The 24,422-nt window shown below is 50.5% G+C and overlaps 1 protein-coding gene across 2 annotated transcripts in view; it reads right to left on the bottom strand.

Moving 5' to 3' along the window:
• SYNPO (synaptopodin) overlaps window positions 1–24,390 on the bottom strand; it is a 59,535-nt gene extending 35,145 nt beyond the window's left edge. Inside the window, exons 1-2 of one of the 2 annotated variants that reach the window (XM_011931594.1) lie at window positions 24,288–24,390; window positions 5,810–6,472 (exon numbers count right to left, since the gene is read on the bottom strand). In XM_011931594.1, the coding sequence (XP_011786984.1) occupies window positions 5,810–6,209 (400 nt within the window). In that variant the 5' untranslated portion in view covers window positions 6,210–6,472; window positions 24,288–24,390. Of the gene's footprint in view, window positions 1–5,809; window positions 6,473–6,889; window positions 6,932–24,287 lie in introns of those variants that run through there. The other variant, XM_011931593.1, reaches the window with a different exon arrangement.
• Window positions 24,391–24,422: the final 32 nt, after the last annotated feature.

The following is a 24,422-nucleotide window of genomic DNA, read 5'->3' as shown; positions in this document are numbered from 1 at the left end:
CAGCCCAGCCCCGGGGGTGCGATTCACTCCCCCACCCGCTCAGCCTCCCGTCTCCAGGCGGGGCCCCCTCTCTTTCCTCTCGCTGTGCCTCACTCTCTGCTGCCTGGTTGTCTGTCTCTCCGTTTCCTTATCATTTTCTGTATCTGTAGGTCCGTCGGTCTGTCCTAAAATCCTATCTCCTTCGGATAGGAGGGAGACAGTTTCTTTGTGTCCCCTTTTCTTTTCTCTAACCCACCCACTACCCACTTTGAAATCTGCCTTTGTGATTCTGTCCCCATAACTGGTACCACCTCCCACCCCACCTCTTTCTGGCTTTCCTTTCAGACCTGGGTGCTCAGGCCCGTCTTCCCCGCTATGTCTCAGCCCCAGTAATTAGAATAACTGTTTCCCTTGGTAGGACTTAGGTAAACGGGCACGGAGAAGGGTGATGTCCCCACCCACCTGCTGCCATCCCCTGACTTAACCAGTGGGTCAGCAACAAGGCAGGGGTGCTGTATGGCAGCTCTAGGGCTCAGCTCCCCACCTTTCACTGCGCAAAATGCCATTCAGATTGAGCGTGTGAAGCCTCATGGCAGTGGCCATGTACATCAGAGTCACGTGGGGATGCTGTTAAAAGTCCAGATACCCACATTCTAGCACCCCTCCCATTGAGGCCACGAGCCGGTTGGCTTGGCACAGGACTGATGGCAAGTACCCTCCACAACCCCAGCAATTTTGAAGCAGAACCACAGTTGGAAAAATGCTGGTCTAGGTTTTCACCGAAGTTTCCCTGGGTTCCCCACCCCCTTGACCAGGGTGGTTCCACTTTCATCTGTCCTCAAAAAAAAAAAAAAAAAAAAAGAGTTCTGTGTTTAGATTTCTGCTAAAGGAAGTTAAGAATGTGCTAGTGTAAGCCCACCCCACCCAAGGGCCTGTGAAACACAGACCTGCAGGTGGCCTGGGTTTGGGATGTCCCCTGTTCACACTGGAGAGACTCAGAATGCAGGAAGTCAGGTGACAAGGGGCAAACCCTCCCTGGTAGTTCCCATTTCTCCTCCTGGCCTCGTGGGCTTCAGAGAATTACTCTGATCGTGTGGCTGCTCTGCTCTCATCCTCTTGTATCCAGGGTAAGGGGTGGGTTGGAAGAGTGGGGGGTGGAGGGGGGATCCTGGGACCCCCCACCAGGTTGGGGTATCGCTAACCCTGAGAGTGCCTGTTCTAGGGAAGTGGCTGCAGCCTAGCCTGTGGGAAACCAGGAAGCTGTGTGTGGGTGAGAGGAAGAGAGAGAGAGAGGCTAGGATTGCTGTGTGGGTGGTATGAAAGAGAAAGAGATGTGGAAAAGAAAGGAAAGAAAGTGGTTCGGTCTGTGCGTAGGTGTGTGACAGTGGGTGTGCAAGTGTGGCTAGGTCTGTAGGAGAGAATGTGTGAAAGATTTCAAAGTGTAGGTGTGTAGCAAAAGGAAACGGAGAAAAGAACATGCTTTTCACCTGTATCTATGAGAGGGAATATGTGTGTTTGTGTGAGAGAGTGTGCCTATGTCTGCTTATGTTTTCAGATGCGACTGCAGCTCTGTAAGCAAATCTGAGACATGTGTTCGCACGTGGCAGCGGTGCATGGGTGAGGGAGCCTTCAGGAAGGTGTGTGCCAGTGTGTACTACATGCATGGATGTGTGTCTGAGGGCCTCCGTGTGTGTGAGTGCATATATGTGATGGTTTGCATGAGAACATGGCATCTATACATCATGTGTGAATACATGTGTCTATGGATGGATGTGAAAGCATGTAGGTGTGAGTGCATGGTGAGGTATCTGCGAACCTGTGAGCAGTGCTCCTCACCATCACCCTCCTATCACCATCTCTGTGGAGCAGGGGAATTGAGGGGGAGTGGGCGGCTTCCTGCCCAGGCTCCTGCTCCATCTGCCCTCTCTGTCACAGCCTGAGGAGCAGGAGCCTTGTTCTGGGCCCAGTGACCACTGTCGGCTGTTAACACGGACACAGGTTCCTCTCCTTGAACAAAACGGACATGTCCAGTGGCAGGATTCATCTGACAACACAGACCCACACCCCTCCCCACCCCAGAGGCTCAGAACAGTGTCCACTAGAGTTGGAAATGGCTCTAAATCTGCTACACACCTCGATCCTCCAATAACAAGTGGCCATCAGCAAAGGCGGGGAGGGATCATCAGCCAATACCCAGGTTTCCCCCAGAGCATCCGAGTGGGAGGGAATGTGGCTTGGCAGAATCTTCCAACAACTCCCAGAGCCTGAACAACCTTTTCCCAGCCCCAGGTGGGTGGAAGAACACAGCCTGCTGCCTCATCACCATGGAGACAGGCAGCAGAGAGGGTGGTTAAAAGCATGGCCCCAGACCTCCTGGGGTTCAAATCTCAGCTCCTCCACCCACAGGCTGTGAGACTTTGACAATTCACTTAAACTCCTTATGCCTTAGTTTCCTCATCTGTAAAACAGAGATAAGAAAAGTATGAACTTCACAGGATTGTTTAGAGGATTAAATACTCCATATGACGCATTTAGCAGTGCCGGGCAGCTGAGCTGGGAGGCATAAGCCCTGGATTCCAGCCCCTAGCTTTGCCACCAACTTACTGTGTGACTTTGGACAAGTCACTTGCCATCTCTGGCCCTCAGAGTCTCCATCTGTACAACAATCTCAAGAAACTCTACCAGTTATGACCAGCTGAGACTTTGGGGAGGGCAGCTATAGCATGGGGCTGTCTTGGTGAGCTGGGGACCCTAGTGTTGGCTGAGGCCTGATCATGAGCTCTACACTACCCCTTCCTCCCCAGATCTATTTCCCCAAATTGACAGCAGCTGATGGCATCTCTCTGTACACTCTATCCCTCTAGCCTGCCAAGGGCTCTACGTTGCCCTGCTCAGCTGGTACTCAGGCCTTGGAGAAATGGCACTGGTACCCACTGACCCCAAACAAAGGTATCTGCAGTGCCCAAAGCAGAAGATATTGTGGCTCATACTTAAACCTGCCTGTGAGCCCTCTAGAGAGGCAGGTATAATTGCGGAAGGATGGATGTCATTGTCTGAAGATGCTTATAATCCTTTGGCGGTAATGGGAGGAAGCTTTAAAAGGAAGCCCTAATCCACTAATAACCTGGCAGCCCCACAGCCTTCTTCCCTCCTGATTTCTGAGCAGAGAGAAGGAACTCTAGCCACTCCCTTCCCCAAGGCAGCAGAAACGCAAGTGTGGGCTCCGACCCAAGACCACCGGATTTTGACTCTCCTGCAAGACCCAGCTTCCTTCATGCCTCCATCTCTAAGAAGTCTTCCCTGCCCATTTCATCCTTCTGAAGTCTTTTCTGCCCCCTCTGTCCCTAGAAATATTATAGGACAGAACTGGATGACAGACTGGCTGGACAGTAAAGAAAGGAATAAGGCCTGGTGCGGTGGCTCACGCCTATAATCCCAACACTTCGGGAAGCTGAGGCGGCAGACCACCTGAGGTTAGGAGTTCGAGACCAGCCTGGCCAACATGGTGAAACCCCATCTCTACTAAAAATACAAAAATTAGCTGGGCATGGTAGTGGGCATCTGTAATCCCAGCTACTTGGGAGGCTGACGCAGGAGAATTGCTTGAACCCTGGAGGCAGAGGTTGCAATGAGCCGAGATTGTGCCACCGCACTCCAGCCTGGGCGACAGAGCAAAACACCATCTCCAAAAAGAAAAAAAAAAAAAGAAAAGAAAAGAAAAAGAAAGGAATGAACCACACTGTTCCAGGCAAGAAGAACACAATCATAGTCTCAGCTCTGGCACTAGCTGTGTGATGTTGGGTAGGGGACTTAAATCTCTGAGCCTCAGCTGCCTCACCTGTAAAATGGGGAGAATAACACCTGCCTGCCTTGAGAGGCTAATAGTACAATAACAAGAATGAGATGCTATCAAATGAACTGGCTTAGTATGACTTGCCAACAGAGTTCATTAAAGGTAGTGCCCTCTCCATCCATGGTATCTTCCATTCCAGGATGTCTGCAGACAACACTTTACTCTTCTAATTCCAGAAGCGAGCGGTGGCCAAGAGCACAAGCCCCTATTCAAAAAACCGTAACTGGATCGTGCCTTAGCAGCTTGCTAACCATGCATCTTGGATAAGTCACATATATTTCTTGAACCTCTATCTTCTCATCTGTATAATGAAGACTTAAAAAGTATGTCTCTCATGAGGATTGCTACGAGGTTAAATTAAGTGAAAAGGGTAAAGCTCTTGGTACAGTGGGCTTAGCACATAAAGGCTTCTAACAAATAATAGCAGCCCTATTGTTGAGCTGATGATGGTCATTTCAATTAAGTATAAATATTTCTTACATACCTATCTAGATTACTCTAAAATTTCCAAAACACTGCCACAACTAAGATCATTGCAACCTCCCAACAGCTCTTTGAGGTAGATAAGATTCATATTTTTATTTTATTTTCACAGAGGAGGAAAGTAGAGCTCACCAAGGGGAAGGGATTTGCTAGGGCTTGGCTAGTCGGCAACATCCGGTCTAGAAAGCATTTATGTCTCCTGACCCCCAGTCTGGGCCTGTGAGAGGGATGGGAGCAGGTCCTGGGAACTTCAGGCTCTAGGAGACCAAATTTGGGCTGACTCTGGTGTGAGGGCCCACCTCCAAATTCAAGACTGCAGTGCCTCCCTGGGGTCCTCCTTCTTCCTACCCTAGAGGGATTGAAAGTTCTTTCTTGCTCCTGCCCAGCCCCCTGTGTGACCCCAGTCTGGTAGACAATGGTGGCCATGGGGGGCGATCCGAGCCTGGAGAGAATTATTTCAGAGAGAAGAGTGGGCGGGAAGGCTGGTGAGATGCCAGCCGGGCGTCAACGACGCCTGCAGAGAAATGAAGTGTTCCTTCAGTTTCCTGACGCACAAGCCCTCCCAGGACTGTGTCCCCCGCATGCCCTGCACCCCCAGGATCTACTGGCTGTGCTCCTGCTTGAGCTGAGCATGGCCCTGCTCACGTCCTCCCCATCTGGATCCACTTCAGCGTTTCCATGGGCCGGCTGTGGAGGTGATTCAGCGTGGGCTTCCCTGTCCCGCCCTGCTCTGCAGACAGCAGCCGCTGCAGGAAAATTATCATCATTCCTGCCCTTCCTTCCTTCCGCGCGGCGCACGCTGTGCGCTCCCCACATGCTGTCATGGGATCTCACTGCAGCCTAGGTGGTGTTCCATCTGCCCTTGTCATCTCTAACAAATGAAAAACCGAGGCCTAGACGAGGAACGTGGGCCTAGCTCAGCCACTACTAACATGCTGAGTGACCTCTAGCTGTCTGTTCCTCACTCTGAGTCTCAGTTTCCCCACCTGTAAGATTGGGAGGTCAAATTCTATCCAAGGCTTCAGTCTCTACCTCCTAAGCTCCATGAGGTCAGCAGCCACATCTGTTTTGTCCAGTGCCACGTCCCCAGCACCCCCATGTAGCCAGCACTCAATACATTTAATGAGAGGGTTCTGCCCCATCGGTTGCTTGGGACACCACAGTGATTTGTTGCCGCTAATGATTAAAAGGCAGATGAGAGTGGGAAATGGGCTTTTTTTTTTTTGACCAAGCAAGATAATGTGGCTTTCTCTCACTGCCTTCTCACGTGCCCTCTTTGGCAGAGATAGGAGTGGGGTTAGATGTGGTGCAGCTGGAGCTGCACGGCGCTCCCAATCGCTCCTCTCTCTCCTCAGCTGTTCATCTGGGCATGCCCGTGGGGCTGTGATGAATTATTGTGAATCATGGAAAAATATGGTCAGGAGCCCTTGTACTAAGGACCTAAGGGGTCGCCAGTGACTCTGGTAGTCCAAAGGAAAAGGAACACAAGCTTACCTGGTTTCTGGGCCACTCTGGACCCAGGGCCAGGGCTGGGGCTGGCTGTCATCACCTGCCGGGTCTTCACTACATCCCGGTCCTGGCTGGCCCTGTCGTCATGCTGGGACGCCCCTTGTTCCTCTCTGGAGCAGCTGAGTGGTTGGATGCCCAGGGCTTTGGGCAGCTGCGGTGTCCCCTGGGTGACTCTGCAGACAGAGTTGTCCCCACTCCTGCTGACCCCCTCATCCTCTTCCAGGTCAGTAGGCCCCGCCTCTCCCTGCAGGCCCTCCTCACCGCTGCTCTCCTCAGCTTCCAGAGCCAGACACCTGTAGCTTCCATCAGGGATCTGGAAGGCGCAGGGGGTAGGCTTCCCTTCACTGGGCGCAAGGGGCGGAGGTGGGAGGTGAGGACCCAGCATGGTACTGTTCCTCCTCAGCGATGCAGGGAAGCAGGCTCCTGGGCCTGGGCCAGGGCCTGGGCTGAGGCCACCTGTGTGAGCCCTGGTCTCTGCTCCTTGCACAACCTCCTCTGACTCTGCAGTTTTGCCTTCCTCCGCTGATTCACAGAATTGGGGTGAGGTCTGGCTGAGGCGAAAGATAAGTCCTTCCCGGGCTAGTGGAGTGATGGACCTCCAATCCCCCTTCTTAATCCGTCTCTGGTGCGAGGCCCCTTCGGGGCAATCTATCTGCACAGGGAAGAAAGAAACAGCACATGAGACAGCTCACTGGGGGTTCCAGGCTGAATTTCTGAGGCCTTTTCATCTTCAGGTGACCCTGAGAACTGGCCGGCATTTGGGGTGCAGGTTCCACACTTCCATAGGGAAGTGTTTTGAAAGCTCCAATCATTTAACATCCTGGATTTTCACCACATCGTCATGCTACCTGAAACTTTATTTAATATTTTTCCTTTAATCAACTTGAAATCACTTACTTCTGTTATTTTAGAATTATCTTAAGTAACATTTGCAGAGAAACCACAAGTATATTGTGCTCAGTCCTTTTCCCCCAATGTACATTAAATAAATATCTAGTTATTTAACAACATGTAGCCAGACACCACCTAGAAAGAATTCGCTCATGTCCCAGCAAAGGTACCTACACCACCGGAATCACAGGAGTGGTGTGACCCCAGATGCAAACTGGGGATAGGAGCCCTTGGAGGAGGTTGTGCAACAAGAAACACGGTGCGGGCCGGGGGTGGTGGCTCATGCCTGTAATCCCAGCACTTTGGGAGGCTGAGGCAGGTGGATCACCTGAGGTCAAGAGTTCAAGACCAGCCTGGCCAACATGATGAAACCTTATCTCTACTAAAAATACAAGAATTAGCTGGGCATGATGGTAGGCACCTGTAATCCCAGCTGCTTGGGAGGCTGAGGCAGGAGAATCGCTTGAACCCAGGAGGTGGAGATTGCAGTGAACCGAGATCGCCCCATTGCACTCCAGCCTGGGCAACAGAGCAAAAACTCTATTAAAAAAAAAAAAAAAAAAAAAGATGGTGCAGTGCTTTCAGTTTCTGTGCCCAGGCTTTCAGTTAGAATCCTAGCTCTGCCATCTGTGTGACAATCAGCAAGCCAGTCACAGGACCGCTCTAAATCTCCACTTCTCCATCTATAAAATGGGTATTGTAATATTTCTAACTTCACGTTGCATTGAGGATTACATGAGAAAATGCATGCAGAGGACTTAGCACAGTTTCTAAGCTATAACTTAATACATGTTGGCTGTTCTTTCATTGCACAAAAATTTTTTATGATCCTATCACTTTTCAGACATCATGAAAAGTATTGGGGATATAGCAGAGGGATAAAGCAGTCTTAAAATGTGGTGAGGAGAGCTGTGAATAATAGCAGGAACAACAATAATCATTGTATTGTTATTTATATAAATGTTAAGAATGATGATAATCCAGGCCAGAGGGAATGGAGGCTTTCTATAAGGGATGACGAGGAGGGGGTAGATGGGAAAGATACTTGGGTGGAAGAACTGGCTGGGCTTGGAGGCAGATGGAGAGTGGGTGTGGAGAAGAGGGAGGAGCCTAGGATGCAGCCCAGGTTCCTAGCTCTGGTGACAGCGATTTTGTTAATAGAGATCAGGAATAAATGAGAAGGAGCAGCTGTTTAGTGGAGCAGGGAGATAAGTTAGGTTTTGGATTTCCAGGGGAGATGAGCAGTGGGCGGTTCCACACAGGGGTCTAGAGAACAAGGGAGAATTCCAGGCTGCGGACAAATATCTAGAAATCATTTGTGGAGGCAAAGGATGGAGGTGGGTGAGATGCCCCAGCATGGGCAGGTAGTGCGTAAGACAGAGCAGATGGCCAATTACACTTGAGAGGAAACCCTGGAAACAAGGGATCTTGCTTAAAGACTGGATTCTGCTGCTACTTAGCTGTGTGAACTCAGGCAAGTGTGAACTATCTTACTCTCACTTATCCTATTGCAAAAAGGGGAGCAGTGAGAATCCTGAAAATTGTGAAAGTCTGTGGACATGGGTAATCTGAGGACCTGAACTGACCTCAGCTGCTGTGGTCATGCCTCCACCCCCAAGCAGGGGTCAGGCACCTCCTACTGCAACAGGCTGGGTCAAGGTCTTGGTTTCTGGCTGGGACTATGCCAGGAGAGTCTGGCAGGCAGACAGACAGATAAGCGCATTACCAAGCCCCAGGGCAAATCAGAGCCAGCCAGGGGAAAGGCAAACAACTGTCCGGATCAGAAAGATAACCAGGCACCTGTTATAGCAGCCTCAGTGGCAGGGAAATCAGGAGAAAGAAGCCCACCTTCTGCCCCCAGCAGAAGAACAGAAGCACCTCTTCCATCCTGGGTCATTCACTTAGGTTATTGCCGTACTTTCTCACATCAACCCTGTGAGAGAATTACGTTATTATTATCCCATTTCAGAGGTGAGGAAATTGAGGCTCAGATAGGTGAAGTGACTTCTTGCCTAAGGCACACAGCTAGTAAGTAGCCAGGCTGGGATTCTAACCTCGCTCTGACACCTTGATCATGATGGTGGATTCAGAGACCTGGAGGAGAGGCTCCAGGCCCTCATTCATCTCCAGATGCTTTCTCACTCACCAGCTGCTGCCAGATTTCTGCCATTTGGGGTTCAAAGAATCTTAGAATCTCACAAAGGCCAGCAACACTCAGAAGAGACAGGACTGGCTGTGTGAACTGTGGCAGGTGCCTTCTGCACTCTGGAGTCAGATTCCCGGAGGACACCATGGTGAGACTGAGCCAGATGATGCTGGAGGATCCATCCAACTCTGACATTGCAGGATCCCCTGATTCTAAGCACTTGGATAGCCCCTCTGTCATCCCCCCAGCGCAGAGCCAGATGGCTGGAGGCAGAAGGAGTGGGTGTGGGGAGGGGCCAGGGCTCCTCTGACTCCCCACAGGGGCCTCGCCTCACTCTATCCCTGCTTCTGTTTTGATGTATTTGACGGTGGCCACGGTTTCCAGGAAAGAAGAGAGAGGCGGAAAAGTTAACTTTCCGCCACCCACACAAATATTTTTGGCCGGCGTTGTCTTCATGCTGCCAAGCCAGGAGGGAGGAGTTGGCAGGAGCACTCCAATTCAAGGTTCCCTCCTAAGGAGGAAGGAGGACTCCCAACCCAGTCGGGTAACTTGGGCAGGCCCTGTGCAGGCCTAAGCCCTGCAGCACCCACCTCTGCGCAGGAGCTGTGGGGGTCGGGGCCCAAAACAATAATAGCGGCTGCCACTAATAGCACCTGCTAGGCGCTGAACCCAGCCCTTCACCTGACACTCCTGCTGTGTGAGTGCTGTCTACAGAGGAGGAAACTGACGCACGGAGAGGTAAGAAGTACTGTGTTCAGAGTCACGCGGGTGGGGAATGGCAAAGCAGGATGTGAATGGAGGCAGCTGAGGTCTGTGCTTATACTCACTGCTCTCAGCAACTGCAGACTCCAGGGACCCCTACAGCCCCTGGGGTTGCTGGACTCAGCCACAGCAACCATCCATGAGAGTGGATCTCCTCTGTGGGTAGGACAGCACCTGCCACGGTCTCCACAGACATGGGAGGGAGTCCTGCTAACTTCTAATTCCATTTCCCCCAGATTCATGACCCTCATCTGGACACAGGCTCTAAAATACTTGAGCCTTGGCAGAAAGGGCTGATAGTGTCCACAGAACATGCTGTCCTCATCTCAGAGAGGAGAACTCTGAACCCAGAGGGGAAGGATTTACCTGCAGTTGTATGGCAAGCCAGAGGTAGGCGTGGCACTGCAACCCAGGTACCCAGACCCTCCAACTCTAGCTCCTTACATAAGCCCTGCTCCCTCTGAGGTTCAGCCTGCCCTTCTCCCTCCCCTTCACCTCTGCACAAGTCCAAGCAGGGACTCCCAGGACCAGAGGACAGACTGAGCATCAGGTGCTCCACAGTCTGAGGGCTGGCCAGGACACCCCAGGGCTCCAACTGTTGGCTTCTGCAATGGCCTTGAGGATGCTTGCATCCCTTCCGCTACTGTGTGTGTTGGGGGAAGAGCGCTGGCTTTGGCATCAGGTCTGGGTTGGAATTCTCACCCAGTGGCTGCCTGACTGTGGACATGTCTCTTGTCTTTCTGAGCTTCACTTTTACTGCCTGCAAAACAAGGCTTAAAACACGATCTACTTCCCAGGGTGGTTGTAGGGATCAATAGAGAAAATATAGGGTTATTCCTTCACCCAGTGGGGAATGAGGAAGCACTGCTGTGTGCTGCTCACCTGTTGGGCTCTACAGAGGCTTGGTGAGCCTGGCATTTGGGGCCCCACGTGCTTGGTGTACACAGACTGCAGTGATTATAAGGCACAGTCCAGCCTCCTTCTGATTCCCCATCATCTGCAGGGTCCCCATAGGTCAAAAGAGCCTCCCTTGTGCTGTAGAAGAAGGGAAAGGGAGTGAGGGGTGCTGAGCATCAGGGCTTAAGTAGGTGCATCGCAGAGGTCAGGGCATGAGGTCCTTGTTTCAGCTCTGCCATTGACTCACTGAGTCATGCTGGGAGAAATCACAAGATCTAATTTTATAGGTGGAAGACTATAGGGCGGAGAAGGGAGAAGCAGCCCAGGAAGACTAGACCCTCATTCCTCCAAAGGCCCTACTGCCCACGACTCCCTACCTGACTCCCCACCTGCTGTCTCTTCCTGTTTCCATCCTATACAAAGTCTGATCCATTGTCCTAGAGTGTGGCTCTGAATGTGTTGCTCACCTGCTCAAGAACATTCCATGGCTCCCAATTGCTCACAGATAAAGCAACACTGCAAATGCAGACTCAAAGCCAAATCTTATGATTCTTGGCTGAGGAGAATTAGGAAGGGCTTCCTAGGGTAAAGATCATCCATCAAGGCCCAGTGAAGGCAAGAAGGCAGGACCACTGGGGATGACTCTGAAGAACCAGGTGGGCTTGGATAGGCTGAAATTAGGGCATGTATGGAAGGGCTGAGAAGGTGACTAGTGTCTGACAGGCTTTGGTTGCCTAGGCTCTCTCCTGCTGGCTGGAGAGATAAAGTAGGGGGGTGGGCAGCCCTACAGGGTTGGGGAAACCACTGCAAGGCCCAGCTCTGTGGGTTTGGGTTGGAGGCAGCATGGCCAGAACAGAAGGCAGGGGACTGAAAAAAGGGCTGGCAGGCAGAGGTCCCAGCAAGAGGAGAATTTAGGAGTGATTTCTTCAGCAGCTGGCACAGGGCCAGGCACATATAGCAACAGGCCAGGACCAGTGGCTCACGCCTGTAATCTCAGCACTTTGGGAGACCAAGGTGAGATGATCACCTGTGCCCAAGAGTTTGAGACCAGCCTGAGCAATATAGTGAGACCCCTGCCTCTATAAAAAAAATTAAATATTAGCCAGGCATTATGGCACACACTTGTAGTCCCAGCTACTTGAAAGGCTGAGCCGGAGGAGTGTTTGAGCCCAGGAGATCAAGGCTGCAGTGAGCCATGATTGTGCCACTGCACTCCAGCCTGGGCAACAGAGTAAGACCCAGTCTCAGAATTAAAAAAAGAAAGAAAGAAAGGAAAGAACAAAACACAAAACCAGTAACAATGATAATAGCTGATGTATATGGAGTGTTTACTCTGTCAGGTGTTATTCAGACACTTCATTTGCAGCAGCTCATTTGATCCTCATCACACCCTATAAGGAAGGTGCTATTATTATCCCCATTGTGCAGATAAGGAAATGGAGCTTCGATGGCTTGCCAAGCTCACACAGCTAGTGAGTGATTGAGTCAAGGTTCACGTCCTGATGGTCTAGCTCCAAATGTCACTCTTATCCATAAGGCTATACTATTTTAATGGTATAAGTAGTTGCTGAGTGAAAGAATGAAAGGATGAATGAATGAAACAAAGGAATGGGAAATGGAAGGATGGGAGGGAGAAAGGAGCTTCTCTCCGATGTCTGGTACATTGTCTGGCATACTGTAGATGCGTAATATTTATCAAATGAAACAATACATGTGGGGTGGCCAAGAGATTAACTGTAGGTGTAACCTAGGAGCAAAACTGAGGCACCCTGGGAAAAAAGGTGACTCTGAACAGGTTCAGATGGCTCAGGTGCACCTGCCCACCAGACTCCTGTCTGAAAGCACCCTCAGCACCAGTCTGGGGTAGGGGAACTGTCTGGCCTGTCCAGAGCTGAGTTCTTGCTGACAACAGGAAGAAAGCTTTTGTTGTCCTTGAGAATTGGACCTATGTTCCTGCCTTAGTGTTTCTCTCCCAAGGAGGGGATGAGAGCCATGGTGGGGGGTTTCTTCCTCATGGTTTCAAAGGCGGGGAATCCCAAGCCTTTCCAACCTCCAGAGCTAGTAAGCATGAGAAACCCCAGCATTTTCCATTACTTTGCTCTGCATTCTTGGAAGAATCGCTTTCTTTTACCAGGCCTCAGTTTCTCCAGCTGAGAAAGGCCTTGGGCAAAGTGGTTAGTGGGAGTGGTAGCAGCAAGGTTGCTGCTACACCTGAATTTTCCTTGGCCTTGCCCATTTCCAGTGTTTTCCTCTTGGGGTAGTCAGTCCCAGAGGGATGTCCACCATGATCCCATGGTCCCAATCCTTTCCTCTAGTCCTTTAGGACAGACTGACCAATCTTGGCATCCTTCCTCCCTTCCTCAGCGGCCATCAGCATCAACCATCCCGGCTGCCCAGCCTGCTCTGACCTCTTCTCCTTCCCCCCTAGTCCTCTCCTGCCCTCCATTTCTGCCCACCTCCTGGGGCAGAAGGGACCAGTGTTGGATGGGCATGAGGTGGAGCTGGGGGAACCCCCAGGAGCCATAGGAAACCAGCCCTTGGCACTAGGTAGTGGTGAGAGGTTGGGAAGAACTTCCAGCTGGGCACACTGGGTGGTCTCAGGAGAGATAAGGTTTCAGTTCAGCCTCAGAATAGTGGGTAACTTCAGATGAGTCTCTGCATCTTACTGAATTTCAGGTGCCCTCTTGGTAGAATGGAGACTCAGTCATTCATTTACTCATTTGTTCACTCAACGCATATTCACAGAATGCCTGCTAAGTGCCATCACTATTTTAAGTGCTGGCAGTACACAGTGAACAAAAGAGAAAGAAACTCTGCCCACGTGAAGCTCACATGTTAGCTGGGGTGGGCAGATAAATAAATAAGAAAGTATGTCAAATGGTGTTAAATACAATGGAAAAATAAGCCAGAAAGGTGACCTGGGAGTGCTGTGTGTCATTAAGATAAAGAAACTGTGGTATGAGCATAACAAACCTTAACAGATGTCATTCCATGTTTTGTATAGCATATGCATTTCAAGTTCACTATTATGCTAAATTCTCATATGCAATTATAAAAAAACATAAACCAACATTAGGTGGCAAACTTAGAAACATAAGCCCTGCAAACCCCTGGGAGACATATTTCTTATGCTAATATTTTGATTATTCAATTGTTCACCATTTTAGAACCTTCCGATTCCATTCTGAATATGTCTACTATTTAGAAATGAGTATTTTTTGTAATCCTGTATATAAAAAATAAGATTTCATATGTTAGCATTCTTTTTTTAGAACATTCTTTTCCAAGTTCATTATTGGTAGAGCCTCTCCTCACTGTAAAACACATGATATGCAATGAGTTTGAGGACAATAATAATGATATCATATTGCTGTGAGGATTAAATAAGGTAACCTGTGAACATGCTCAATAGAGACAGCTGTTGTTATTATAATTACTGTTTTTGTGAAGCGGTGACTGAGGGCATTACAAGAGCTAGCATTTATTGAATATTGAGCATGTGCTGGGCACTGTGTCAATCTTGTTTCTTGTTTCTTCCTCACAATAACACAGTGAGGCAGGCACCTACTGTTACCCCCCAGTTAACAGATTGAGGAAGCAGAGGTTCACAGAGGGTGAGTCTGCGCCCATGATCCCAGAGCAGGAAAACGACCAAGCTGGAACCTCACAGGTGTCTGGGGCCTGGCGTGGTCACTGGAGGTTTTCTGAGGGTCTGGGGAGGGGCCGTTTCACACAGCACAGAGTCCTTGGTTCTAGCTCTGGCTCTGCCATGCGCACTGTGACCGTGGCCACATGCCTCCACTCTTGGGCTTTGGTGACCCCCACCGCACAATGACAGGGCTGGGCCTGGGGTCTCAAAATGCTCTTCCAGCTTTAGACTGCCTGTGGAACCCGGCACCCAGGATGCTGGGGGACTCAAGCCTATTCCAAGTGGACTCACTGAAGCCAGCCTGCTCACAGAATCAGCCAAGTCCCCAGTACGTCACATCTATTTCTGCCCTGCTGGTTTATAAATACATGGGCCAGGGAATCAGCTTCAGAGGAACTGGGGAGACTGAAGTCATGGCTATAAATACGGGGCTGAGACTGGCTGGGGTCAGGCAGGGGTGTGGCAGGGCGGAGGCCACTCTGCACACAGTCCAGTCTCCCTTGGCCGCACCAGAAAATGGGGGCTCAGATGGAGAAGGACTTGCCCAACGCCACGCAGTCAGCGTAGGGGGAGAGGGCTGGCACACAGGGCCCAGGCTCTGAGACTGCTTCTCACTGCCACCACCTGCCACATTCATAGTGCCCCTTCACCCTGTCCCCCAGTTTAAACAAGAGACTGAGACTGATACTATGATTTCAGTTTCTATAATAAACTTACACTGATAACACTGCTTTTTATCTGTTGCATACACTGGGGCTCCCAAATATTGCATTGCAGAAAGGGTTCAAGGACTAAAAATGCAGAAAATGCCTAACCAGCCAGGCATGGTGGCTCACGCCGGTAATCCCAGCATTTTGGGAGGCCGAGGGAGGGCGGATCACCTGAGGTCAGGAGTTCGAGACTAGCCTGGCCAACATGGTGAAACCCCATTTTTACTAAAAATACAAAAATTAGCTGGGCATGGTGGTGCATGCCTGTAATCCCAGCTACTCTGGAGGCTGAGGCAGGAGAATTGCTTGAACCCGGCAGGTGGAGGTTGCAGTGAGCTGAAATAGAGCCATTGCACTCTAGCCTGGGTGACAAGAGTGAAACTCCATCTCAAAAAATTAAAAAAATTAAAAATAAAAATAGAAAATGCTTAACCATGCCTACCAAATGGGATCCCTTCTTCGCTATGCCAAGTGGCCCAGCTGTGTGCTGAAGCCAGCCACACTGTCTCAGCAGCCAATGCACCCTTTCCCAGCTCTGCATTCAGGGACATTGTCAATGGCTTAAAATGGGCCACAGTGGGAGTAGCTACACCACGGAAATTGGCAGGTGCTACAAATCATAGCTCTTTTTCTCCAGAGAGCAAGTTGTTAGACATTTATCCATACACCGCTGGTTAAAACCATGGCTAGTGAATCCCTACCGTACCCATTTCCTGACTGGCTGAACTTGCCCCAGTTACCTTTCTTCTGGGAGCCTCCAATCTTTCATCTGTGGAGTGGGAACACTAACCACGCCTGCATCATAGTGACTGTGAGGGCTACCGGAGCCGGTGCCCCTGAGGGTTAGCATGGCAATTCCCAAACTTGTCCAACTCATCAGAATCACCTGAGGATCTTTCACACATTCCAAAGCTCTGGCTGCACCCCAGACAAATTAAATCACAGCCTCTGGGGGTAGGACCTGTGTTCAGTGTATTTTGAAGCTTCCCAGATGGTTCCTATGCGCAGGTAGGTTTGGGAGCCCTCACTCTTTACAAGTACTATGTAGCTGCCCAGAGATCATACAGGGATGGGGAAAGTGCAGACCCCACATCACTGCTCCATTGTTTAACTCCTGGGGTTTCAGGAAAAAAAAAAAAACCATATTAAGAATAGTGGGTTTTCAAAGGATTATAAGTCATGCTGCTACAAAGACACATGCACACGTATGTTTATTGCGGCACTATTCACAATAGCAAAGACTTGGAACCAACCCAAATGTCCATCAATGACAGACCGGATTAAGACAATGTGGCACATATACACCATGGAATACTATGCAGCCATAAAAAAGGATGAGTTCATGTCCTTTGTAGGGACATGGATGAAGCTGGAAACCATCATTCTCAGCAAACTATCACAAGAACAGAAAACCAAACACCGCATGTTCTCACTCATAGGTGGGAACTGAACAATGAGATCACTTGGACACAGTAAGGGGAACATCACACACCAGGGCCTATTGTGGGGACGGGGGAGCGGGGAAGGGTAGCATTAAGAGATACACCTAATGTAAATGATGAGTTGATGGGTGCAGCACACCAACATGGCACATGTATACATATGTAACAAACCTGCATGTTGGGCACGTATACCCTAGAACTTAAAGTATAATTAAAAAAAAAAAAAGAATAGTGGGTTTTATTCATTTGTTTTTTCTGTTTAAAAGCCTAACCAGCCTAAAGGAACCACGGGAGGAGAGGCCCTTACCCTCTCTCCCTTGCAGATGTGGGCCTGGCTGCCCCACACTCCAGAGCAGATGGGCCACAGGCTTATAGGCCCCAAGAAAGCTTCACTTCATGTGGTACCCAGCTGGCCAGCCAGGGAGACGGAGGGGCTTCGGGCTGGCCTCTCTTCCTCTGCTAGAGAGTCCTGCTGGCCCTTCTGGGTCCACGGGCCAAAGGTTTATGAAGTTGGCTCTGCCTGCGAGACATCGAGCTCCTGGCTTGAAGGACTTGGATTAAGAAGGGTGACATCAGTGCACAGTTTATGCCAAGGGCTAGGGGCCTCAGTCCAGTTTCTCCCTGGACCACCACCAACAACAACCAGTGATAAAAATAATCATGCTAGTGACTGACATTTATGGATTCTTCCTATACACTAGGCTATACCACAGCGAGCGCCTCAAAAGGCAATACAGTATAGCACTGTGCCGTCCATCGTGGTGGCCACGAGCCACATGTGCTACCAAGCACTTGAAATGTGGCTAGCCCACATTGAGATGTGCTGTAAATGAAGAATACACACCACGTTTCCAAGACTTAGTACCAAAAAAAGAATGTAAAATGTCTCATTAACAAGTTTTTTATTTTATTTTATTTTATTATTTTATTATTATCATTTTTTTTTTTGAGACAGAGTCTCGCTCTGTCGCCCAGGCTGGAGTGCAGTGGTGCGATCTCAGCTCACTGCAAGCTCCGCCTCCCGGGTTCACGCCATTCTCCTGCCTCAGCCTCCCCAGTAGCTGGGACTACAGGCGCCCGCCACCACGCCCGGCTAATTTTTTGTATTTTTAGTAGAGACGGGGTTTCACCGTGTTAGCCAGGATGGTCTCAATCTCCTGACCTCGTGATCTGCCCGCCTGGGCCTCCCAAAGTGCTGGGATTACAGGTGTGAGCCACCGCACCCAGCAACAAGTTTTTTTCTTAGATTTATTACATGTTAACATGATGCTATTCGGAGTTTAAATAAATGCATTATTATAATTGATTTCACGGGCTTCTTTTTTCCACCTTTTTAAAAACCTTTTAGTGTACCTGCTAGATAATGTAATGTTACATATGTGCTCACATTACGTTTCAGGGGACAGCGCTGGCATTGCAGTCAGGAGGGCTGGTCTCCACTGCCACACTCCGGCACTGCATTGTGCCGCATACCAGCTGTGAGACCTGGAACAAGTTATATCACCCTCTGTACCTCAGTTTCTTCATCTGTAAAGCTACAATAATAATAGTACCTACTTCTCATTTAAATGTGCCTGGCAAAGAAAGTCCTCAATAAAGATCAGCTATCCCGGCACCCCTTGGCATTGGTCTAAGTGATTCCTTGGGTTATTACGTGCCTCAATAGGTACTGAGCTCCCTGTCACTTGTGGTAAACAAGGAGAGAATGAGAAACCCCTCAGCAGAAACGAACTGACCCCAATATTACAGGAAATCCAGACCAGCACAGAACATGGTAAGACCATAACCACCTTCACTCTGGACATTCTACCTTTATTAATGCAGCCTAACATCAGATTCGCTTTTTTTTTCTTTCAACAGCTATGTCCCTATTATGCTTATGGTCCACAAAGAAGGCACTAAACAACTGCTACTTTTGTGCCACATCTCCCACATCCTGTACCTGGGCAGTTGGCATTTTGAGCTCAATGGAGGATCTGACACGTATTTAAGTTAGTTTGGCATCATGCTCACAAGAACTCTCAGTAAGGACTGGAGCCCAGACTCAAGTTTATCAAAAGATCATAACCCCTCCCCCTACCCCTAACACAGGATGAAATAAAATAATGGAAGGGAAATACGTTTTGTCAACAGTTATCCAAGGCTACTATTAAGTCCATTCAGGACTCACTTGTTGAGTCTGGATGAAGAACAAGTGTGAGGGCGTCAGATACTGGACAGGGAAGGGCTGGAGGATAGAAGCACAGGCTCAAGAGTTGGGAGCAGGTCAAGGAAAGGAAGACACTGAAAGAGGAGGCTGAAGGGCGCTGGGTCTAACTGTAGATTTGCTTGGTTGGCCAGCCCCTGTCACCTGCCTCTCCTCGTCACTGAAGCTTTGGCTCAGCACACACTCAGACATTCAGCCCTGGTCCTTCTAACCCCTGTGACCGTGGGCAGGTCACTTTCCCTCCCTGGACCTGAGAAAAGGCAAAATCATGTTGCTGCTCCACAGGGCATGGCAATACTGGAGGTGAAAGAGCTGGTCCCCGCACCTGGTGCAGAGCAAGAGCCCAGTGCTCTGAGACAGTGTGGGCGCACGGTCCGCCAGCCGGCTCTGTGCACTGGCAGCTTGCCTTGGAGAAGCCATAAAGGAACGGTGTGGCCTTGGGCAAGTGGCTTCCCCTCTTCTCCATGTACAAATCAGGACTAATCACAGTGCCCACTTCATAGAGTGTTTGTTGTGTCTAAGGTAATATAAGAGCTTAGAACGGAGCCTGACACGTGGCGATGCCCAGTATACAGTAGGTGTTATTATTGCAGTGAGGGAGTTGAGCCTGCGTAAGTTGCTGGGGCAGAGGGGAGCAGGTTGAATGAGAAGTAGCTACAGAAATACACCATCCCAGCATCTGTCCTCCAGCTTGGAGCTTCTCTGCTGTGTATCTGTGCGCGCATGCGTGTCTATGTCTGTCTGTGTGTTTACGTATTCACTGTGTATATTTGTATGTGAATCTTGTGTTTATGTGGATATCTGCATGATATCTGCATGATATCCACGTGTGTGTATGTTTGTGTGCATGTGTATATGTCTGGGCGTGTGTCTGTGTCTGTGTGTCTGTACTTGTTTCTATGTGGCATTTCGTATACATGTGTCTGTGTGTAATCTGTGTAATTGTTTCTTTGTGTGTATCTATGTAACTGTGTGTAAGTGTGATGTATATGTGTTTCTGGGTATGTATGTATGAATCTGTGTGTGTCTGTGTGTGTGTGTCTATGTATATCTGTGTGTATTTGTGTGTCTGTGTGACTATTTAGTCATGTGTTTGTGCCTGTATTTATGTGTGTGTCTGTGTGTGTCTCTGTGTATCAGTGTGTGCTTATCTGTCAGTGTGTGCATGTTTGTGTGTGTGTGTGTGTGTGTGTGTGTGTGTGTGTGTGCGTGTATGTGGTGGGGGTGGTTGGAGTCTGTCTGCAGAGCTGCTGGGAGTGGCCCAGGAGGTGGTTCAGCCAGACCAAACAACCCCAGCGAGCTTACAGCTCCAGGCTTTTCTCCTGACTCTGTTTGCTTTCTTCCTCTCCTTTCCGGTCCCCTTTAACCCATTCCTGCTCCAGTGGAGCTGGGAAGGAGGCCCTGTCCGGGTAGGTACCAAGGGCCTCCCCTTCCCCTCTCCCCATAAGGTTTCCTACCTTCTTGCCTCCACCCCTCCATCCCTGCCTTGTTGCCACGTTGATCCCACAGAGGCCCCTTCCCTGTCTGAGCCTCAGTTTTCTGAGTTTCCTCATCTCTTTAAATATCCTTCAGGCATGAACCATCACACCATTCCTGCTGTCAGTGACAAGAGCGCTAGTCCTGACCACCTGCCAACCTGGGATACTCGGGCAGAACATTCCAAGAAGTGCTTTTGGTAGTGTTTATGGCAAGATTTGAGCCCAGCCTCAGGGAGAGCCTGGGCCTCTGGCCATCCAACCTCACTACTCACAAAGGCTGTGGCCCCAACTTGGGACTATCAGAGGGGAGCAATTTGAGGAGCAAAGGCCTCTGGGTTTCCATTCAGCTAGAGGAGTGTTCATTGAGCACCTACCATGTGCCAGGAGCTTAGGGCTGGCTCATTTAATCCACGTAACTGCCTTGTGAGGTAGGTGCTATTCCTGCCCACTTTAGAGATGCGAAAACTAAGACTTGGTGGGATTAGTAACCTGCTGGAAGTTATGGAGCCAGTGGGGGCAGGGATGGGACTGGAACCCAGGCCTGGGAAAGACTTGGTGCTCTTCCCTCATCTTAGCGCACACCACTTGCGGCTGTGTTCCCCCCTCTGTAAAATGTCAATCATACCCCCTCCTTAAGCCAGCAGAGTTATCAGCAGGCCTGATGCCTTTGAGCTACAATTTGTTCAGTGCCAGTGCAGTGTGTGCCAGGGCTTCTGTGCCGCCACCCTGTGAATTTGCACAACAACCCATTTTGCAGGTCAGGAAGGTGGAGTTGAGACGTAGTCGCCTGGCAAGCTCCCACAGCTGCTACAGGAGCAGAACACGGGGTCACCTAGCTTCTCTTCTTGTTCTTTTTGCCTCACCCAGCAGCTAACTTCAGTTTTCCCTTGCCTGAAGTTAACATTGCCACCAATAGATCTGGATGTGACTCTATAGATGAACTGCTTTGTTGCCACTTCCACACACTGCCCCTACCAAATCTAGGAAAAAGAAATCAAAGTAAAATCTAAGGAAGTCAAGAGCCCAGGGCATCACTGTCGGTGAAGAAGTTCTAGAATCTTCAGCTTCCATCTGCACCCCATTCCTTAGCCCACCGGGGTGGCTTACTTAACCAGACCACAGTTATGGGAACAGTTTTGCTTTGAAATGAGAATGTTTCTTGGGGACGGAGTTGCTCTTTAAGCACTCATCCTCCCCACATAGCAGTGCCACCTCCCACTCCCTGGTCAGGCAGATCTCTCTGTAACGATGCCCATGCCAGGACAGCATGAAGCAGATCTCTGTTTGCCCTTGGCCTTGGGTGTAGCTGCTAGTGGTTCAGCAGGACCCACAAGGCCACTGAAGGCCAGTTAGAATGTGGCACGTTCTGCAGGCAGAGGCTATGCCCCTGACCACGGCCAGCAGCTTCCCCAGGGTTTGAAACAGGATTCAAGGGAATCCAGGCCCAAGGACTCTGAATGACTCCATATGCCCATCTCCAGGAAACCAAACTCCAAAACTCACAGGGTTCTTCCCCCTAGGAAAGGAACCCTTCCATGAGAACAGGAGTCCCTGGACATAGGATTTTGTTTCATCCTAGGGCAGCACTAGAGAACCACTTCAGCCTCATCAAGGACAATGCCTCCTAGGGCCAGAGGAGAGGTGGACCACAGAGGGCAAGGAGCTTGCCTAGGGTCACACTGCATGTTAGTGTCAGGGATCAGGTGGACCCAGCCCTGTGCTCCTTCCTCTGCATCTCTGCCTCATCAAGAAGGGACTGTGAATTCATCCCCACCCAAGGATGCTGTCCACATCCTGGAGTCAGAGCTTGGTACGCTTTGCCTGTTGCAGGACAAGACAAGAAAGAATGGTCCTGAGAGTTGCATTTCCTGCAGCAGAGCAGGGTCAGGCTTCCCTAAAGAGCTGGTGATAGGACAAATCACCAATGAATATCCACATATAAGCAACTGTGGTCACAACTAACACTAACAGCAACAGCAAACCTAGCAGAAAGGGAGGAGGGAGAGGGAGTATGTCCTGAAAGATGCCAGCTCTAACCAGCTTCGCCTGGAGAACTGACTGGGGAGCTTTGCCAAGGCCCCTCCCCAAAACCCTTGCATCCTCCCAGTGCACCTCTCCTTGGCCTGTCCTGGACTGGCAGATAAAACACAGCCAAGTGGCCTGGGAGCCAGAGCTGAATGGCAGGAAAGGCCAAGGCCAGGGTGGCCTCTCGCCTACCCACCCATCCTGGTGATTCAAAGCAAGGCTGAGTCCGGACAAAGCACTTGAAAACGTCAGTCAGGGGACAATCTCTTTCCCAAACTCCTTGGCTGTGACCTTGGGCACTCAGCTTTTACTCGGGACGGCTGATCTTTTCCCCAGCTCTGCGCATTCCATCCCCTGCCCCTTCCCACATAGCACTCACAGCATACACCACACACACACACACACACACACACACACACACCCTAAGGTGGCAACTGGGCTTTCCACTCTGTAATCACAGAATTACAGGGCGGTTGCTAGTTTGTGGGGGCCAAAAGATGGTCTACATAGCAGATCACACCTTCAGGCCCTAGACAGTCAAAACCAGCGCTCTTAGGAGCATTTAAAATGATGAAAGCAGCTACGCATGGTGCCTCATGCCTGTAATCCCAGTGCGTTGGGAAGCCATGAGGGAAGGATCGCCTGTGGCCAGGAGTTTGAGACCGGCCTGAGCAACATAGTGAGACCCTGTCTCTACAAAAAATAAAAGAAAAAACAGCTGGAAGAGTTATGATCATGCTACTGGACTCCAGCCTGGCTGACAGAGTGAGACTCTGTCTCTAAAAAAAAAAAAAACAAACAAATAAAAATAAATAAATAAATAAATAAATAAATAAATAAATAAATAAAGTGCTGGAAACATAACAAGAGCCCATTGCCAAAATGGACAGAACACAAGAATCTTCTCCTGATCCCCGGCTTTTATTCCTTTGGGTCAATTATTCCTTTATTTCCATCTACCCACTGACTTGACATGCTATTTAGACACCTTTCCCTAATGGGTAAAAACAACACGCACTCCTTGTTACAGTGAAAATTGGCAATCCACGTGGCACCGTCTCATGGACTGCCAGAGGTGCACACACCAGACTTTGGAAAACACTATTCTGGCCCAACTCTGCCATTGTGGGGATAGGGAAACAGGCCCGGAGACAGGAGGAGACCTGTCCAACATCCATAGCAAGGCAGTGGCAGGGCCACCACCAGAACCCAGAGCCTGGTGCCCAGCAAGGCTCATTCCTTAAGGAGAGATGATCCAGGACTCAGGTCACCTCGGCCCTTGGGGAACCCCATTTGCCACAGAACCTAAGAATGTGGACTCCAGACTCGCACCAAGGCAGAGCCCACATCCCAGTGTCCTCTGTGCCCCCGATGAGTCCGGATGGCCCACCATGTCTCCCCAGTGGCCATGAGCAGGCTGTCCCTCACCCAGGCTAGGTTTTCTCACCTGCCAGGGCTACAGTGGCGATGCTGAGCTCCTGGAGGTGACTGATCTGAAAAAGATGAAAACAGACGTGGGAGCAGAGGTTGTTATCACCTCCTTGCTCTACTTCTCAGCTCTTCCCCCCGGGGAAATGGGCAGAGGTTGCACAGGTGCCAGAAGACTGAGCTGGGCTGAAAGAAAAGGAATGAAGGAGGATGGTGGTCACGAGGGAGTCTCTGCACAGTGAGAACCACCCCCAACTCAGGTGAGAATTCCCTCACCCCAGAGGGCGCTCCTAGGGGGCAGCCAGCAGGCTCCCAAGCTCTGGGTGACAGGTAGGAGTGTGCCCAGCACTCAGGTCACAGGAGGCCACTTCAGCCCTGCAAGCAGGAACACCCCACCGACCTGCAGACAGGCTCTCGCGTGTGCACACACCCTCATCATGCAACAAGCACACGTACAGAACTCATTCATTCACACACTGACACACTCTCACTTGTACGGATGCAAATGACCCCGAGCCCTCCTGCACAGCCCCTCACCCACCCTGGCTGGGGCACATGGTGGGGCCAGCTGCATCTTTTCTCCCCCAGCCCCAAGCCCCAGGCTTGGCGGCGTCTCTGCCCCGCTGCCTGGGAGACACATGTGGTTTCAGTTAACAGGAGAGCGGGCATTTCCGTCCCAGACAGCCAGGCCCTGCCAGGGCCCTGGCCCCACAGGCGCCCGCGAGAAGGGCCACCTCCACCCCCACTCCACCACTGACCATCCCAGGGACCCCGAGGCCCCCTCTCCCCTGGAAGGCTCTGTTCTCCTTCCCTTTGGTCGCCCCCTCACCTGTAGCCGGACACCACACCCTCCGGCGCAGCAACTGGCTGTGCCCGGGCCTCTGTCCACCGCTGCCCGGCTGCCCGCCGCCTGCCCGCCTGCTCCTCACTCGCGCTCTGTCTTGAGCAGGCTGAGCGGGATGGG

This window comes from Colobus angolensis, unplaced genomic scaffold (genome assembly GCF_000951035.1).
Source record: "Colobus angolensis palliatus isolate OR3802 unplaced genomic scaffold, Cang.pa_1.0 Scaffold90, whole genome shotgun sequence".
Lineage (NCBI taxonomy): Eukaryota > Metazoa > Chordata > Mammalia > Primates > Cercopithecidae > Colobus > Colobus angolensis.
The sequence above is the reverse complement of the archived record's forward strand: the minus strand, read 5'-3'. Positions and strand labels throughout refer to the sequence as shown.